Raw genomic sequence first — 19,163 nt, 5'->3', positions numbered from 1 at the left:
AGTTGCTGTCAGAACGTGGACACATCAGAGTGTCACCAAGCCTAGATACACTTTGGTTATACTTCAGATCAGAGACCAACATAAAAGAAGAGTTAGCTTTCTCACAAGAGTAGCCATAAAATTATATATTCAAGACAATGTCTAAGAAACAGTGATACAAGTACCACTGAATGAATGCAAATGAGTTTTACATCATGGCTGACATCTCTTCTCAGAAACGGTCAGGATGTTTACACTGGCGTGTTTCCCAATTTAAAAGCACGCAAACTGCTTTCAGTTCTGTCAGATCACAGTCATAATTACTGACGTCCATGTCCAACTTCACTTAAGACATTTATATAACTGTTTCACCAACTCACACATGTGCACGGACCTGCCAGCCCTACTGAACCACAGCAGACCTGGACATGTGCCAGGGAAATACTGAGACACCCTAGCAAACCCCAAATTTTCAAATGCCATTAAATATAGGTGCATTAGAACAGAAATGCTTCAGACTGAATATCTGAACAATGGGAACAAATAACACAACTCACAGGGTGGTATGGACTAAGAGAGATGCTGAATTAAATGAGAATAAAGCTCTTCCGAGCCGCACATTCAGGGCAATGGGCTAGGTTCCCTCCCTCCCTCACTGATTCCATCCTGCTCGCTACCAGGCCAATCCTGGAACGCTTAAGTCTCGAAGATAAGCTCCTTGACAGTCGAGAGATCATCTGGTTGGAAGCTGCTTGTTAGAAGCCCAGCATCTAACACAGGACAGGCTCTCGATAAACAATGGTGCGTGACTGACTGGATGTGGCTGGGGTCCGGCTTTAGAACAGAGCCATGGGCGCACACCAGCTCAGGTTCCTACCCATTCTACTGTGCCAGCTCCCCGTCCTTTCTCTAAGATTTGTCTCCACTAAGCTGAAACTCTGCCAGGTGATATCTCTAGTACCACATCTCAGTTCGTGCCTCCTCTTTCTAACTCTTAACAGATGCCATCACCCGTGAACACACACACGTGGGAGAAGCTTCAAGATGGCGGAAGGGTAAGACGCGGAGATCACCTTCCTCCCCACAAATACATCAGAAATACATCTACACGTGGAACAGCTCCTACAGAACACGTACTGAACGCTGGCAGCAGACCTCAGACCTCCCAAAGGGCAAGAAACTCCCCACGTACGTGGGTAGGGCAAAAGAAAAAAAAAAAACAGAGACAAAAGAATAGGGACGTGACCTGCACCAGTGGGAGGGCGCTGTGAAGGAGGAAAGGTTTCCACACACTAGGAAGCCCCTTCGCAGGTGGAGACTGCGGGTGGCGGAGGGGGAAATCTTCGGAGCCGCAGAGGAGAGCACAGCAACAGGGGTGTGGAGGGCAAAGCGGGGAGATTCCCGCACAGAGGGTCAGGGCCGACCAGCACTCACCAGCCCGAGAGGCTTGTCTGCTCCCCTGCTGGGCTGGGCGGGGGCTGGGAGCTGAGGCTCGGGCTTCGGTCGGATGGCAGGGAGAGGACTGGGATTGGCGGCGTGAACACAGCCTGCAGGGGCTGAGTGCACCACGGCTAGCCGGAGGGAGTCCGGGGAAAAGTCCGGAGCTGCCAAAGAGGCAAGAGACCATTGTTTCGGGGTGCTCGAGGAGAGGGGCTTAAGAGCACCGCTTAAAGGAGCTCCAGAGATGGGCGCGAGCCGTGGCTAACACTGCGGACCCCAGAGACAGGCATGAGACGCTAAGGCTACTGCTGCCGCCACCAAGAAGCCTGTGTGCGAGCACAGGTCACTATCCACACCTCCCCTCCCGGGAGCCTGTGCAGCCCGCCACTGCCAGGGTCCCGGGATCCAGGAACAACTTCCCCGGGAGAACGCACGGCGCGCCTCAGGCTGCTGCAACGTCACGCTGGCCTCTGCCGCTGCAGGCTTGCCCCGCATCCGCACCCCTCCCTCGCCCCGTTCTGAGTGAGCCAGAGCCCCCGAATCAGCTGCTCCTTTAACCCCGTCCTGTCTGAGCGAAGAACAGATGCCCTCAGGCAACCTACACGGAGAGGCGGGTCCAAATCCAAAGCTGAGCCCCGGGAGCTGTGAGAACAAAGAGAAAGGGAAATCTCTCCCAGCGGCCTCAGGAGCAGCGGATTACATCGCCACAGTCAACTTGATGAACCCTGCATCTGTGGAATACCTGAATAAACAACGAATCATCCCAAATTTAGGAGGTGGACTTTGGGAGCAACGATAAATATATATTTTTTTCCCCTTTTCTCTTTTTGTGAGTGTGTATGTGTATGCTTCTGGGTGTGATTTTGTCTCTATAGCTTTGCTTTTACCATTTGTCCTAGGGTTCTGCCTGTCCTTTTTTTTTACTTTTTAAAATTTTTCTCTTAATAATTATTTTTTATTTTAATAACTTTTCTTTTCTTTTATCTTCTTCTTTCTTTTTTTCTGTTTTTGCTCCCTTTTATTCTGAACTGTGTGGAGGACAGGCTCTTGGTGCTCCAGCCAGGCGTCAGGGCTGAGCCACTGAGGTGGGAGAGTCAAGTTCAGGACACAGGTCCACAAGAGACCTCCCAGCTCCACATAATATTAAACGGCAAAAATCTCCCAGAGATCTCCGTAGGAACGCCAAGACCCAGCTCCACTCAACGACCAGGAAGCTACAGTGCTGGACACCCTATGCCAAACAACTAGCAAGACAGGAACACAACCCCATCCATTAGCACAGAGGCTGCCTAAAATCACAGTAAAGCCACAGACATCCCAAAACACACCACCAGACGTGGACCTGCCCAACAGAAAGACAAGATCCAGCCTCATCCACGAGAACACAGGCACTAGTCCCCTCCACCAGGAAGCTTACACAACCCACTGAACCAACCTTAGCCACTGGGGACAGACACCAAAACAACGAGAACTATGAACCTGCAGCCTGTGAAAAGGAGACCCCAAACACAGTAGGTTAAGCAAAATCAGAAGACAGAAAAACACACCACAGATGAAAGAGCAAGATAAAAACCCACCAGACCTAACAAATGAAGAGGAAATAGGCAGTCTTTCTGAAAAAGAATTCAGAATAATGATAGTAAAGATGATCCAAAATCCTGGAAATAGAATGGAGAAAATACAAGAAATGTTTAACAAGGACCTAGAAGAACTAAAGAGCAAACAAACAGTGATGAACAACACAATAAATGAAATTAAAAATTCTCTAGAAGGGATCAATAGCAGAATAACTGGGGCAGAAGAACAGATAAGGGACCTGGAAGATAAAATAGTGGAAATAACTAGTGCAGAGCAGAATAAAGAAAAAAGAAGGAAAAGAATTGAGGACAGTCTCAGAGACCTCTGGGACAACATTAAATGCACCAACATTTGAATTATAGGGGTCTCAGAAGAAGAAGAGAAAAAGAAAGGGACTGAGAAAATATTTGAAGAGATTATACTTGAAAACTTCCCTAATATCGGAAAGGAAATAGTTAATCAAGTCCAGGAAGCACAGAGGGCCCGATACAGGAAAAATCCAAGGAGAAACACACCAAGACACTTACTAATCAAACTATCAGGGCTTCCCTGGTGGCGCAGTGGTTGAGAGTCCGCCTGCCGATGCAGGGGACACAGGTTCGTGCCCTGGTCTGGGAAGATCCCACATGCCGCGGAGTGGCTGGGCCTGTGAGCCATGGCTGCTGAGCCTGCGTGTCCGGAGCCTGTGCTCCGCAACAGGAGAGGCCACAACAGTGAGAGGCACGCGTACCGCAAAAAATATATAAATAAATAAAATCAAACTATCAACAATTAAATACAAAGAACAGATATTAAAAGCAGCAAGGGAAAACCAATAAATAACACATAAGGGAATCCCCATAAGGTTAATAGCTGATCTTTCAGCAGAAACTCTTCAAGCCAGAAGGGAGTGGCAGGACATATTTAAAGTGATGAAGGAGAAAAACCTACAACCAAGATTACTCTACCCAGCAAGGATCTCATTCAGATTTGACAGAGAAATTAAAATCTTTACAGACAAGCAAAAGCTAAGAGAATTCAGCACCACCAAACCAGCTTTACAACAAATGCTAAAGGAACTTCTCTAGGCAGGAAACACAAGAGAAGGAAAAGACCTACAATAACAAACCCAAAACAATTAAGAAAATGGGAAGAGGAACACACATATCGGTAATTACCTTAAATTTAAATGGCTTAAATACTCCAACCAAAAGATACAGACCGGTTGAATGGATACAAAAACAAGACCCGTATATATGCTGTCTGCAAGAGACTCATTTTAGACCTAGGGACACATACAGACTAAAAGTGAGGGGATGGAAAAAGATATTCCATGCAAATGGAAATCAAAAGAAAGCTGGAGTAACAATTCTCATATCAGACAAAATAGACTTTATAACAAAGACTATTACAAGAGACAAAGAAAGACACTACATAATGATCAAGGGATCAATCCAAGAAGATATAACAATTGTAAATATTTATGCACCCAACATAGGAGCACCTCAATACATAAGGCAAATACTAAGAGCCATAAAAGGGGAAATCGACAGTAACACAATCATAGTAGGGGACTTTAACACCCCACTTTCACCAATGGACAGATCATCCAAAATGAAAATAAATAAGGAAACACAAGCTTTAAATGATACATTAAACAAGATGGACTTAATTGATATTTATAGGACATTCCATCCAAAAACAACAGAATACACATTCTTCTCAAGTGCTCATGGAACATTCTCCAGGATAGATCATATCTTGGGTCACAAATCAAGTCTTGGTAAATTTAAGAAAATTGAAATCGTATCAAGTATCTTTTCCGACCACAACGCTATGAGACTAGATACCAATTACAGGAAAAAATCTGTAAGAAATACAAACACATGGAGGCTAAACAACACACTACTTAATAACCAAGAGATCACTGAAGAAATCAAAGAGGAAATAAAAAAATACCTAGAAACAAATGACAATGAAAACACGACAACCCAAAACCTATGGGATGCAGCAAAAGCAGTTCTAAGAGGGAAGTTTATAGCAATTCAATCCTACCTTAAGAAACAAGAAACATCTCAAATAAACAACCTAACCTTACACCTAAAGCAATTAGAGAAAGAAGAACCAAAAAACCCCCAAAGTTAGCAGAAGGAAAGAAATCATAAAGATGAGATCAGTAATAAATGAAAAAGAAATTAAGGAAACAACAGCAAAGATCAACAGAACTATAAGCTGGTTCTTTGAGAAGATAAACAAAATTGATAAACCATTAGCTCGACTTATCAAGAAAAAAAGGGAGAAGACTCAAATCAATACAATTAGAAATGAAAAAGGAGAAGTAACAACTGACACTGAAGAAATACAAAGGATCATGAGAGATTACTACAAGCAACTGTATGCCAATAAAATGGACAACCTGGAAGAAATGTCATCAAATTCTTAGAAAAGCACAACCTTCCGAGACTGAACCAGGAAGAAATAAAAAATATGAACGGACCAATCACAAGCACTGAAATTGAAACTGTGATTAAAAATCTTCTAACAAACTAAAGCCCAGGACCAGATGGCTTCACAGGTAAATTCTATCAAATATTTAGAGAAGAGCTAACACTTATCCTTCTCAAACTCTTCCAAAATATAGCAGAGGGAAGAACACTCCCAAACTCATTCTACGAGGCCACCATCACTCTGATACCAAAACCAGACAAGGATGTCACAAAGAAAGAAAACTATAGGCCAATATCACTGATGAACATAGATGCAAAAATGCTCAACAAAATACTAGCAAACAGAATCCAACAGCACATGAAAAGGATCATACACCAGGATCAAGTGGGGTTTATTCCAGGAATGCAAGGATTCTTCAATATATGCAAATCAATCAACGTGATACACCATATTAACAAACTGAAGGAGAAAAACCATATGATCATCTCAATAGACGCAGAGAAAGCTTTTGACAACATTCAACACCCATTTATGATAAAAATCCTGCAGAAAGTAGGCATAGAGGGAACTTTCCTCAACATAATAAAGGCCATATATGACAAATCCACAGCCAACGTTGTTCTCAATGGTGAAAAACTGAAACCATTTCCACTAAGATCAGGAAAAAGACAAGGTTGCCCACTTTCACCACTGTTATTCAACACAGTCTTGGGAGTTTTAGCCACAGCAATCAGAGAAGAAAAAGAAATAAATGGAATTCAAAACAGAAAAGAAGAAGTAAAGCTGTCACTGTTTGCAGATGACATGATAGTATACATAGAGAATCCTAAAGATGCTACCAGAAAACTACTAGAGCTAATCAATGAATTTGGTAAAGTATAGCAGGATACAAAACTAATGCACAGAAATCTCTTGCATTCCTATACACTAATAGTGAAAAATCTGAAAGTGAAATTAAGAAAACTCTCCCATTTACCATTGCAACAAAAAGAATAAAATATCTAGGAATAAACCTACCTAAGGAGATAAGACCTGTATGCAAAAAATTATAAGACACTGATGAAAGAAATTAAAGATGATACAAAGAGATGGAGAGATATACCATGTTCTTGGATTGGAAGAATCAACATTGTGAAAATGACTCTACTACCCAAAGCAATCTACAGATTCAATGCAATCCCTATCAAACTACCACTGGCATTTTTCACTGAACTAGAACAAAAATTTCACAATTTGTGTGGAAACACAAAAGACCCCGAATAGCCAAAGCAATCTTGAGAATGAAAAACGGAGCTGGAGGAATCAGGCTCCCTGACTTCAGACTATACTACAAAGCTACAGTAATCAAGACAGTATGGTACTGGCACAAAAACAGAAATATAGATCAATGGAACAGGATAGAAAGCCCAGAGATAAACCCACACACATATGGTCACCTTATCTTTGATAAAGGAGGCAAGAATATACAGTGGAGAAAAGACAGCCTCTTCAAAAAGTGGGAAAACTGGACAGCTACATGTAAAAGAATGAAATTAGAACACTCCCTAACACCATACACAAAAATAAACTCAGAATGGATTAAAGACCTAAATGTAAGGCCAGACACCATCAAACTCTTAGAGGAAAACATAGGCAGAACACTCTATGACATAAATCTCAGCAAGATCCTTTTTGACCCACCTCCTAGAGAAATGGAAATAAAAACAAAAATAAACAAATGCGACCTAATGAAACTTAAAAGCTTCTGCACAGCAAAGGAAACCATAAACAAGCAGAAAAGAAAACCCTCAGAATGGGAGAAAATATTTGCAAATGAAGCAACTGACAAAGGATTAATCTCCAAAATTTACAAGCAGCTCATGCAGCTTAACATTAAAAAAACAAACAACCCAATCCAAAAATGGGCAGAACACCTAAATAGACATTTCTCCAAAGTAGATATACAGATTGCCAACAGGTACATGAAAGAATGCTCAACATCATTAATCATTAGAGAAACGCAAATCAAAACTACAATGAAGTATCATCTCACACCGGTCAGAATGGCCATCATCAAAAAATCTAGAAACAATAAATGCTGGAGAGGGTGTGGAGAAAAGGGAACCCTCCTGAACTGCTTGGTGGGAATGTAAATTGATACAGCCACTATGGAGAACAGTATGGACATTCCTTAAAAAACTAAAAATAGAACTACCATACGACCCAGCAATCCCACTACTGGGCATATACGCTGAGAAAACCATAATTCAAAAAGAGTCATGTAGATGAGGATGATTATAATTTTTGTGACTTTCTGTTTGAATAAAAAAAAAAATCCCACAAGGACTCAGAGGCAAAAAATATACAAATCAATTTTCACTGCAAAGTAAAGGAGCTGTTACAGTGGAGGATTACTGGACTGAACGTCAATATTATGACATAGTATAAGCGTGTTTCATATTTGGTAATTGCAATCATTGTTGCTTTTGTTGTAGTCATCCATTTACAATGCTTGGTGCCAGTTTATTTATCTCTTGTAAAAATAAAATACAGTGTGTGTGTGTGAGTTGTGAGCAAAAAAAAAAAAGAAAGCAGATCCACATGAAAATGAAGTTTAAATGATGACCAAATGATTTGTTTAAGGTATTGGCCAATTGTGCATTATTTTATTACTCTTTGTGTGTATTAAAGTATTTGTGTCAAATTAAAAAAAGAAAAAACCCCCAAAACCTAATAGTACTACTACTATACTATATACTATATAAATACATGTTTTATATATTAAATATAATATATATTTAACATAAGTACAAGTATGATATAAATATATAATACATATTTTATAGAAAAAAAAAAGAGTCATGTACCAAAATGTTCATTGCAGCTCCATTTACAATAGCCAGGACATGGAAGCAACCGAAGTATCCATCAACAGATGAATGGATAAAGATGTGGCACATATATACAATGGAATATTACTCAGCCATAAAAAGGAACTAAACTGAGTTATTTGTAGTGAGGTGGATGGACCTAGAGTCTGTCACACAGAGTGAAGTCAGTCAGAAAGAGAAAAACAAATACCGTATGCTAACACATATATATATGGAATCTTAAAAAAAAAAATGGTCATGAAGAACCTAGGCATAAGATGGGAATAAAGATGCAGACCTACTAGAGAATGGACTTGAGGATACGGGGAGGGGGAAGGGTAAGCTGGGACAAAGTGAGAGAGTGGCATGGACATATATACACTGCCAAACGTAAAATAGATAGCTAGTAGGAAGCAGCCTCATAGCACAGGGAGATCAGCTCGGTGCTTTGTGACCACCTAGAGAGGTGGGATAGGGAGGGTGGGAGGGAGGGAGATGCAAGAGGGAAGAGATATGCGGACATATGTATATATATAACTGATTCACTTTCTTATAAAGCAGAAACTAACACATCATTGTAAAGCAATTATATTCCAATAAAGATGTGAAAAAAAAAGACATGAAAACAGAGTAAGTGATGCTTTGGCTTGATAGAGATGAGTAAACAGTTAACAGTTATTTTGGGGTATGACCATATGGGCCCCTCCTTTTGTCCAAAAAATGATTCAAAGGTATCACAATCATCACTACAATGAGGCGATAGGAGCGTGGAGAGGGAAGAAGAAAAATGTGAGAGACATTTAAGAAACATAGGGGTCTAATGTTTAGAAAACACACCTGCTGTCCTCTGAACAGCTAAGTCAGTGAGCACTGTCACAGGACACCTAGTGACCCAAATTTCTCTGAAAAGATTGCATGTCTTGATAGTGAAATCTCTGCTGCAGGATGTACTAGGTCAGGTTTTTGTTTTCTTTTTCATTACAGAAGTTTCCATCACTTCAAGATTACAGAATAAATACAAACTACTCGAATCCTTGTGTTCAGTCTAAAGATGCAAGTGACTCGAATCACGCTAAGGGCCTTTCAGGTAACTGAAAATAATAACTTCTAAATATCCAGTGACAAATTCCTGGCCACACCAAAGAGTACAAACTCAACTATTTTAAGTAGGCCCAGGCCCCCGACAAAAGGGGAAAGGAGGACACAGGGTGGCCTTAGCCGTCTGTTAAATTAATAATCCTTTGTGACACAATCCTTTGTGAATTTGTGACATAACAATGGAAGATATCATGTGTTCTAGTGTTACGGATATTTTAAGGGGCGATTCTTGGCCATGGTGCATTTCAAGCACCTTAGTTGATTTGAGAAAATATTTGTTGAGCGCTGAGCCCTTCCATAGAGAATGCCTATGTATTTAAAGCATATGAAATGTCATTTTTACTTACCCTACTGTCTCTATATATATCGAATACAACTGCAAAGGAGAAAAAACCTGAAGTTAGTAATGAAGTTCTATTTTCATGATCTACACCTCCTTTTGAAAATTAAAATGCGTTTTATTATTAGTTACTCAAAGGACTTCCTGCTTCTACATCTCAAAACTTCAAACATAAAAAGGCATCCTGCAATGTTTTACTTATATAATTTTGTTTTCCTTTTCGCGATCCTCAGCCGTAATCCCTTACGTTTAAAAATTCAAACCAAACACCAACATCGTCTCAACCAGTTCACAATTGGAGACAGGTTATCTATATCAGAGAAAGAAGCATCAATCACTAACTGCTTGATGGGGAATAAAATGGGTAAAATCTGCAATAGAAAAGCACACTATCTAGCCATGCTTAGGGCATGATTCATCTTTTTTAAAAGTCAAACCTGCCACAGACCCCAGGCTTGGCAAGTAGAAAAACAGAAACCATAGCAGATATAATTTGACAATGCATGAAAATTGTCTCATACACAATACTTTCAATACTTACTTTCAACTCTTAAAAACAACTCACAAATATTTACTTTGTAACTGGTGCTATCTGATCATTCAAATAAAAATCTAGAAAGGCAGATCAGTCAACTAGCTAATTTAGTCCTAATAACAGAAGCATGTGGTTCTCTGTAGACAGACCCTTTGAAATGTATAATAAAATACCTCAAATGACAGGAGAGAGAACCATCTCAGTATTAAAAAGGGACTCTGGTTAAATAATGTAAAATTAACATGCAAACCCATCAGCCATACTATCATATAATAAAATGCTTAAAATACAGTATTTTGAATCCAGTTTTAAAATATGTACCACCGTGAAATAAGGTTCGGTAACATTATGCATTTCATTTCACTGGGCCAATAAAAAATACTCACAGTCTTCATCTAAGAATTTATACTGTATGTGTTTCTTGAAAAAGTCTTGTATGCATCTGCAAATCTCTTCCTTTTGTTTAGAAATATGATCATAATATTGTGTGTAGTCCCTTTGAGAAATACCTGACAAGAAAATATTTTATATTTCATTATTACACAATATTCGTTTCAAAAACACCAATATGTGATTTAAACCTCTTTTTGAGGAAACCATTAAAGTAGATCGAATGAATATGGCATCATACATTAGTCAGCATTTTATATAGATATAAAGCTTATCAGTTGTAAAGGTTCAAATGGCTAGGTGAACCCTACAATTCCATATTGCCATGCATTCTTACTTTAGAAACAGTAGTTATTTTTATTGAGTACAATGGGAAGAATTCAAAGTCATAAAAATGTTTCTTACGTAAAAAATGAAAGAAGCAATTTTAAACCTACCCACATAGTCAACTGCTGCTTCTTTGATTTTTCCAATGAACTGTCTAAAAATTGGCATTCTTTCCCACTTTCTTTGGGAAAATGTAAAATACCCCTCACCAAATGTCTTCCATAATCACACTGCACTTCACGGTCTATTTTCCTTGTTCATACGTGCTACCCTGCCTTCACAAGCCTGATGTTTCAAGCCATGGAAAAGTAAACATTCCTTTCTTCAGAGTGACTTGCTGACATTATTCCAAAAAGACTAAAGGGAGTATTGTAAGAACTCCTTTAATCTGCTCTAGACCTAAGAAAAAGTTCTCTGCTCTGAAAGAAGGGCTTCCAACCAATTTCTTAATCACATGCCAATATGACTCCCTTCTTTAACTGTACTTAATACTGCAGTGTTTCTTTCAGAGATATATAACAATATTATACAATAAATTCAAACAACCCCAGTGTATTTCAGGTAAGTTAAATGTCAACATCACATTCAATAAATAAATAGTGTTGATCTCATTCTGTTCAAATCACACTTTTCTTGGTTGAAAATCAATTCTACCTCATGGAAAATGTGCTTAGACAAAATAAGAGCAAATTATCTACAATATTTAGCTTGAATAAATCATAGCAGACAAAATAATAACCTCAGAGGAAAGAAAATGGGTGCCTTTTAAAGCAAAGTACTTCTTTGCATATTTTCTCTTGCTAGAATAATAAACAGTGCTTCAATAATAGAAATAAATGTTCAAAAACTGGGCTTTTTACGCTGCTTAAAATAAGCAGTGTATTGCCAGTAATACCTAGGAAAGCCCCAGAGAGAAAGCAGGTAGTATTACACATATCCTGAGAACAGTAAAGGCCACCACTTTCATCTCTGGAATCCAGATTGATGTGATTCATCAACAAGACTATTTTCTGTGGAAACAGAATCTGGCCTCAGGACCCTTGTCGATACAGCATTCCAGAGAGTCAGTGCCAATTGGTTAGAGGTAGCATCTGAGATAAAAACTGATTGTTACCCTTGTCTTAATGACTAAGTAATTTATTTCCATCAAAAGCTTGTCTTCTTTTAACAATTACTTTCAAAGGTTTAAAAAAACAAAAAAACGCAAAAACCTCACCAATAAGCTTATTTTCCTTGACAAAACATCGGAACTCAGCACCAGGAATTAATTCACACCATTTTCGAAGAACAAGCTGTAGACAAAGGAAAAAAGGGACACAACTATGTAACAAGAGAATATTTACTAGTCTAATAAACAATTTTATGTTGAGACTATATCTTAACAATTGCCATTATCAAGTGTTTTGGTTTTTTTTTAAAAAAAGGCATCATAAAACATTCCTGACATGATATGTAGGGAACAGAGCTATGATCTATTAGTCTAACAGAACAGGGGAAATTGTATTAAAACTCTTTATGACAAAACGTGCCTTTGTCATTTATTTACCATTTTGGGAGTTCTGACATAACATACAACTCGAAGGATGATATAGTCACATCTTATCATCGTTGGGCCATAAGTTTCCCTATAATTCATATGTTCCTCACTCCTTTAAGAACATCAAAAAGTAAAATAATTTCCAAGTTATCTACCTTAAGCATCATTCTGTAATACTCTGATAAAATTATTACGGCTTATCACAAAGACTCACTAAAATCCTTTCATGATTTTCCCATTATTTTAAAGTAGTACAATTCTACCAATGGCCCAATTCATAAATGGGTTTATTACTATAACATTATTTAATATGTGCAAATTCTCATATTGTTGTAATTTATAAATAGTACAGTTGACAAATGTATGCTTCTGAGTCTGGTTTTAAAATGTTCTTTGGAAAAAACTAGTCCTGTCCTTTTGAAGTATTAATTGTAATCAATGACAAGAGCCCCCAGCCTCCCAAATCCTGGCATACACCTCTTTGCCCCTCAAGACCTAGGAGATAGGACTTGAATTACTCTAGGCCCCATTCCAGGAATCCCCCCAGTGGGCTCTGTACCTTCCCATGCCACCCAGTTTCTTGTACATAACATTCGAGAGTAAGCCTATACCCCACGTTGTACTAGGATAATCTGACACAAGTCTCTCTTCTAAGGGTGAGCAGCTGGGTCTTATTCACCTTTGCGTTCCCAGCACAGGTATGTAATGCTTAGCAGTGCCTAGGAAATGTTTGTCGAGTGAAACATGGAATGGTAAATATTTAAGATAAGCAGCCACTAAAAAACATGATATAAAAAAATTTTAATGAACTGTGAAAATGCTCATACTATGTCATAAGTGAAAAACAAAAGTGGCACATAAAGCATCTTATGGAGAGTGTGTATATACGCACAGCTGTGCACACACACCCACACCCACACACCCACATGCACACACACACAAATATCTCAAGAAAGGGAAGTTAAAGGTCAAAATGCTAATAATACTGAGGATATCTGGGTGGTAGGCTCCTCATATTTTCTTGTATTTTTAAATTTTTGATAGTAAGTTGCTTTCCTTAAAAAAAAAACTGTAGTGTTAAAATACGTCTTAGAAATTTGAAGTGTGCTGATTCCAATTTTCATTATTGTGAGCTCTTGGTCAAGCTCTGTATGTGCCACCTTTTGAAAAGGAACCTAATTATTAAATGAAGAATCCCACACTAAAAAATTACACTGTTGTTACCTATTAAAAGTTGATACTGGCAAATATATTTTCTGACAGCTATAGCAATTTTTATGTAAGCAACAAATAAATATGCAATTATTGCAAACTGACATTAAGTTTTTGGAAAATTTGCATTATCTATTGAAATAATGTTTTGGACAGGTAATACAAACACTGTACTTGATTTTTTAAAAAAGGTAAAAGGTGAGTCTTCCCCCCAAACAGTGTCTCTGTCCTCCTCCTCACAGGTAACCAGTGCTGACAATTTCTCATACATCTTTCCAGAAGTATTCTATGAATACATGAGCATATAGTAGGTATCTTTTTAAATACACACAGACGCAAGCACATGATACCTAGGATTTTGCTTGCCACTTGTTTCATTTTAATTACTTTCACTTTCCTGGGCTTTTAAAACTGGGTTTTAAACCCTATGCAGTAACATGATGATGGCATATTCCCCAAAAAGCAATAAAAGAGCAAACTGCCGGTGAAATCAATCTCGGGGACAGATGATGACATTACAACAAAGATTACGTCGCAGGGCAAGACTAGGAAAACAATCTTTTTCATTTTTGTGTTTCTAGCACAAAGTAATAAGATATAGCAGGTGCCTGATAGATGTTTGTTCAGTGAAACAATAGATATGAATGTATTAAATACACACGATTAATGTTATAAAAAATGTTTAATGACCTGGGAAAATGCTAATATATTACATACCCCTCACAAACGGTATGTAAAGATCTCAATTACAAGTGCTAAAAGATGTAGGAATTGTTTGGTGGCTTGGTGAAGAGTCAATTACCTGTTCACAGAAGATATGCCACTATATACACTCAACACACTCAGAATTACTTAGTACAGTAAGTCAGTGGACAACTTTTGAAAGCATGTGTATATACAAGTGACTGGAAGCAAATAGATGACGAAGAAATTAAACTAACAACAACATCCAAGGACACTGCCCACTTCAGGGGTGTGTGTGTGTGTGTGTGTGTGTGCGCGCGTGTGCGTGTGTGCAGGCGCGCGCGCGCGTGCGCGCGCACGTGCTGTGTATACCTTCAAAACAGGAAAACATGGGTTTGCTATTGGGGGACGGGGGAGGGAGTTGCTGTGTTTCAACTCTTATTACTATTTCTAATAAAGTTTTCCATTGTCCTTTTGTTCTTACTTCTATATGTAATCTGTAAAATGAGAGAACCATAGAAAAAATAAATAAAAACGGTAAAATGGTGGTGACTACTTTTCCTTGTAAATCAGGTTAAAAACCTTAAACAGGTTAAGCTGGATGGTATGAAGGTGTTTGCTTCATTTCAAAATATGTATAATATTCCATAGTATGTACATACTGTGTATATACTGTATGTGTATGTACATAATACATGCATTTTATGTGTATATTTCATAAATTTAAAAATTCAATGGCTCTAGGTTCCCAGAGAAATTAGTCCAAAAATTTGATTCATTTCACTTAAGAATAGAAATTCTCAATACATCTTCATCTAGAATTATCAATTTTATTTAAGATTAAAAAAAAAAAGATTCTTACCTCATATTCCATACACGGATCTGGGGAATCATCAGTACAATGAATAAATCTTTGAGGGAAAGAAAGGCAATTGAATCTTTATTTTATGGTTGTCAGTTTATGCATACACATTACTTATATTTACTTATATTTAAAGTGGGAGTAAGGTTTTACTAAAAGCATCCAGAAACAGGAGACTAATTCAAATTCAATGAACATTTATTAAGCACCGTTCAGTGTCAGGCGTTAGCCTAGGCACCCTGAAATGTTATTTGTTATTTCATTTGTCCTCAAAACAACCATATGAGCTACTATAATCTCCATCTTTCTGTTAAAAAAAAAAAGGGCTAAAACTAAGGAAAGAGCACATTTAGTGACCAAGCCACGAGTATAACGCAAACCCACTCTAGATTCCAAATGAGGGTGAGATGGCACTGTTGTTTTATAATTCTCACTGTGCTCTTCATGGCTGAACCAGAAGTCTAGTTCTCTGCTGACATTAACTCTGCCACCTAAAGCCACAAAAATTCATCTAATCCTTCTCCCACATCCCATTTAAAAATAGCTGACAGAAGAATTATTCATTCCTCCATTAAATATATTGCTTCCTCCTCTAAAAATCCTCAGTTTCATGGACAATCTTTCACATCCTTTATTAAACACCCACCTATGCCAAGGGCTGGCGAGGCACTGGAACACCAAAATGACTAAGAGTCCCTTGTCCTTTAGTCTGGTGAGGAAAGCCTAACAAGTACCCAAAGAATTTCAAAACACTGAAAATAAAAATACTGTGACAGCACAAAGGAAACACTGATTAGCTCTTCATGTTTGGGGGGAGGGGCTTCATTTGACATGAAGAGAAGGGTCTGCGTTTGAGGCAAAGGGAGAGAAGTGAGAACTACGCACAGGACTACTGGAGGTCAGTACTGATGGGTGTGGAGGGAAGAACTGCCAAAAGATGGGGCTGGAGAGAAATTTTGGACAAGGACTATCCAGATCATGAAGGGTCTTGTTTGCCTACGCAGAGAGGTTGTGATTTATTATACAGACGATGGGGGGCTAAAAACGTTTCTAAACATGTGAGGGAGATCATTGCACTTAGGCTTTAGAAATATCACAGGTGGCAACGGTGCTGGAGAGCCTGGGGGAATGGGCGGCAGGTTGGGAGGCTGAGAGCCCAGTTAGAAGGCTCATTGCAACAGCCCCAGGGAGAGATGAAGGGCCAACTAATGCGAAGGCAGAGGAGAGGGAGAGGAGAAGCTCTATACAAAGATATTTAGGAGACAAAGTCAGGGCTACTTGGTGCCTGATTGAAAGCGCAGGATGAGGGAGAAAGAGGCCAGATGACTGGGGTGGCTGCTTGATGACTCGCTGGATAATGAGGCAAATACCATTCACTAAGAAGGAAGAGCAGGTGATGTGGATGAGGAAAACATGGGAGCTAACTACGTTTGGGTGGGTAGTGTTGGAGGAGTCCTGGGAGAACCACAGAGAATGTCTAGTAAGCAACTGGAACAAGGAAACTCAAGAGTGGGTGGAGGTGAAAATAATTATCTGGAAGTAATCGTCCTACTGGTATAAGAGCTAAGGTCAAGGATGGAGACAGAAGTGATCAGTCAGCTCATTCAGATAGAAACCTAGGGAATACCAACAATTCAAGAAGCAAAACAGGTGGTCAAGAGACATTTTCATAAAAAAATACACAAGCAAAACAAAAAATAGTTTTAAAGACATCTTAAGCAATTTACAAGTAGAATTAAATTTGAAAAGCTTTTAAATTTCCCTGAATGTTTGATTAGGTTGGAATTCTCTGCAATCATTTATGACTTATACTACAAACAATAACAACACAAATAAGGTGGTTGGCTAAAATCCTCAGAAAATAAGAACTTCTATTCCCTGCGCCACCAGGGAAGTCCTATTCTTCTTTATTGTAAAAGAGTCCCTCACCTTTTTTTTTTTCTGGTTTAACAGCCTAAATATTTTAATTAGCAAAAAACACTAATTCATTTATGAATTCTATTATAAAAGTTCATTTTATCCTTAAAACATTTTCCCTGAACTCCTTTCTAAATTCTAAATGAAAAGATGAAAATTGTGTCAAAAATCCAGACAGTGAGGAATAAAAAATTGTGTGGTAAAAGAATTTTTCGCAAGCGAGAAAAGCGTTCACAATACAGTATACTTTTAAATAATAAAGAAGGTCACAGAACTACACAGTACAAGCTCATATTTTAAAACATACATGAGAAAACATAATACAATGTTAACTATTGGAATGTTCACAATGGTTCTCTCCCAGCAGTGATTGTTCATTTCTTCTGCTGCTTTTCTGTAGTATTTCTAACATTATGTTTATCACATTAAATATATATTACTTTAACTTTTAATTTTGAGGAATTAAAAAACACATAAAAGTACAAAGTGGGGACTTCCCTGGTGGCGCAGTGGTTAAGAATCCACCTGCCAATGCAGGGGACACGGGTTTGAGCCCTGGTCCAGGAAGATCCCACATGCTGTGGAGCAACTAAGCCCATGCGCTACAACTACTGAGCCTGCGCTCTAGAGCCCGCGAGCCACAACTACTGAAGCCTGCACGCCTAGAGCCCGTGCTCTACAACAAGAGAAGCCACCCCAATGAGAAGTCCATGCACCGCAACAAAGAGTAGCCCCCGCTTGCCGCAACTCGCCCACACGCAGCAACAAAGATTCAACACAGCCAAAAAAAGGACAAAGTGTACATATAGCACTTTTATAATAAGAAACCAAGTTTACTTTAAAAGTTAATATTTTACATTTTGCAGTGTATACAAAATATCAAATTATGTTGTATACCTGAAACTAATATATACTGTTAGGCCAATTATACTATTTTTTAAAAAGTTAGGACTTCCCTGGTGGCGGAGTGATTAAGAATCCACCTGTCAAGGCAGGGGACACAGGTTCGAGCCCTGGTCCGGGAAGATCCTACATGCCGTGGAGCAACTAAGCCCGTGCGCCACAACTACTGAGCCTGCGCTCTAGAGCCCGCGAGCCACAACTACTGAAGCCCACACGCCTAGAGCCCGTGCTCCGCAACAAGAGAAGCCACCCCAATGAGAAGCCCGCGCACTGCAACGAAGAGTAGCCCCCGCTCGCCACAATGAGAGAAAGCCCGCAACAAAGACCCAACGCAGCCAAAAATAAATTAAAAAAAAAAAGTTAATATTTTAGCTTTCAATTAACCAGTAATTATCATGATAAAACTGAACTGCCTATCGTTTTTTTAAAATTTAAATGTATCTAAAATATTCCAGGAAGGGCTTCCCTGGTGGCGCAGTGGTTAAGAATCTGCCTGCCAATGCAGGGGACTCGGGTTCGAGCTCTGGTCCGGGAAGATCCCACATGCCGTGGAGCAACTAAGTCCGTGTGCCACAACTACTGAGCTACTGAGCCTGTGCTCTAGAGCCTGCACGCTGAGCAAGCTCTGCATGCTCCGCAAGAAGAGAAGCCACCGCAATGAGAAGCCTGAACACTGTAACAAAGAGTAGCCTCAGCTCACCACAACCAGAGAAAAGCCCGCGCCCAGCAATGAAGACCCAACGCAGCGAAAAATAAAATAAATTAAATTAAATTAAAAAAATATATATATATACAAGGGAGATGGGAGGAGAGAAATGACAAAGGAATTCGAATAAACAAACACTTCCAAAACACAGGTCTTCATTATCTAAATTTTTTAATGCTTCTATATTCCTACAAATATTGATTTCAACCCTTGGTTAATCCTCATTTGCTACTTTAAAACAGGTATACATTTTAATACACATTTGCATTCTACCATCCCATAACTTTATTTTTTAAGTGGTGATAGGTTTAACATTTAATGTTAGTTAAAAACCTTGACTAGTTTCAGAAGGTAGATGTGAGAACATATGTGCTACATG

At 39.0% G+C, this 19,163-nt stretch overlaps 1 protein-coding gene across 1 annotated transcript in view; it reads right to left on the bottom strand.

The window, feature by feature from the left end:
- The window catches only part of CDC123 (cell division cycle 123), a 56,087-nt gene that overhangs the window by 8,678 nt on the left and 28,246 nt on the right, over positions 1-19,163 (bottom strand). The window contains exons 7-10 of the mRNA XM_082842951.1: positions 15,259-15,307; positions 12,180-12,255; positions 10,633-10,755; positions 9,719-9,747 (exon numbers count right to left, since the gene is read on the bottom strand). Coding sequence (XP_082699077.1) covers positions 9,719-9,747; positions 10,633-10,755; positions 12,180-12,255; positions 15,259-15,307 — 277 coding nt within the window. The remainder of the gene's footprint in view (positions 1-9,718; positions 9,748-10,632; positions 10,756-12,179; positions 12,256-15,258; positions 15,308-19,163) is intronic.

Source organism: Leucopleurus acutus (assembly GCF_964270905.1).
Source record: "Leucopleurus acutus genome assembly, chromosome: 1".
Lineage (NCBI taxonomy): Eukaryota > Metazoa > Chordata > Mammalia > Artiodactyla > Delphinidae > Leucopleurus > Leucopleurus acutus.
The sequence above is the reverse complement of the archived record's forward strand: the minus strand, read 5'-3'. Positions and strand labels throughout refer to the sequence as shown.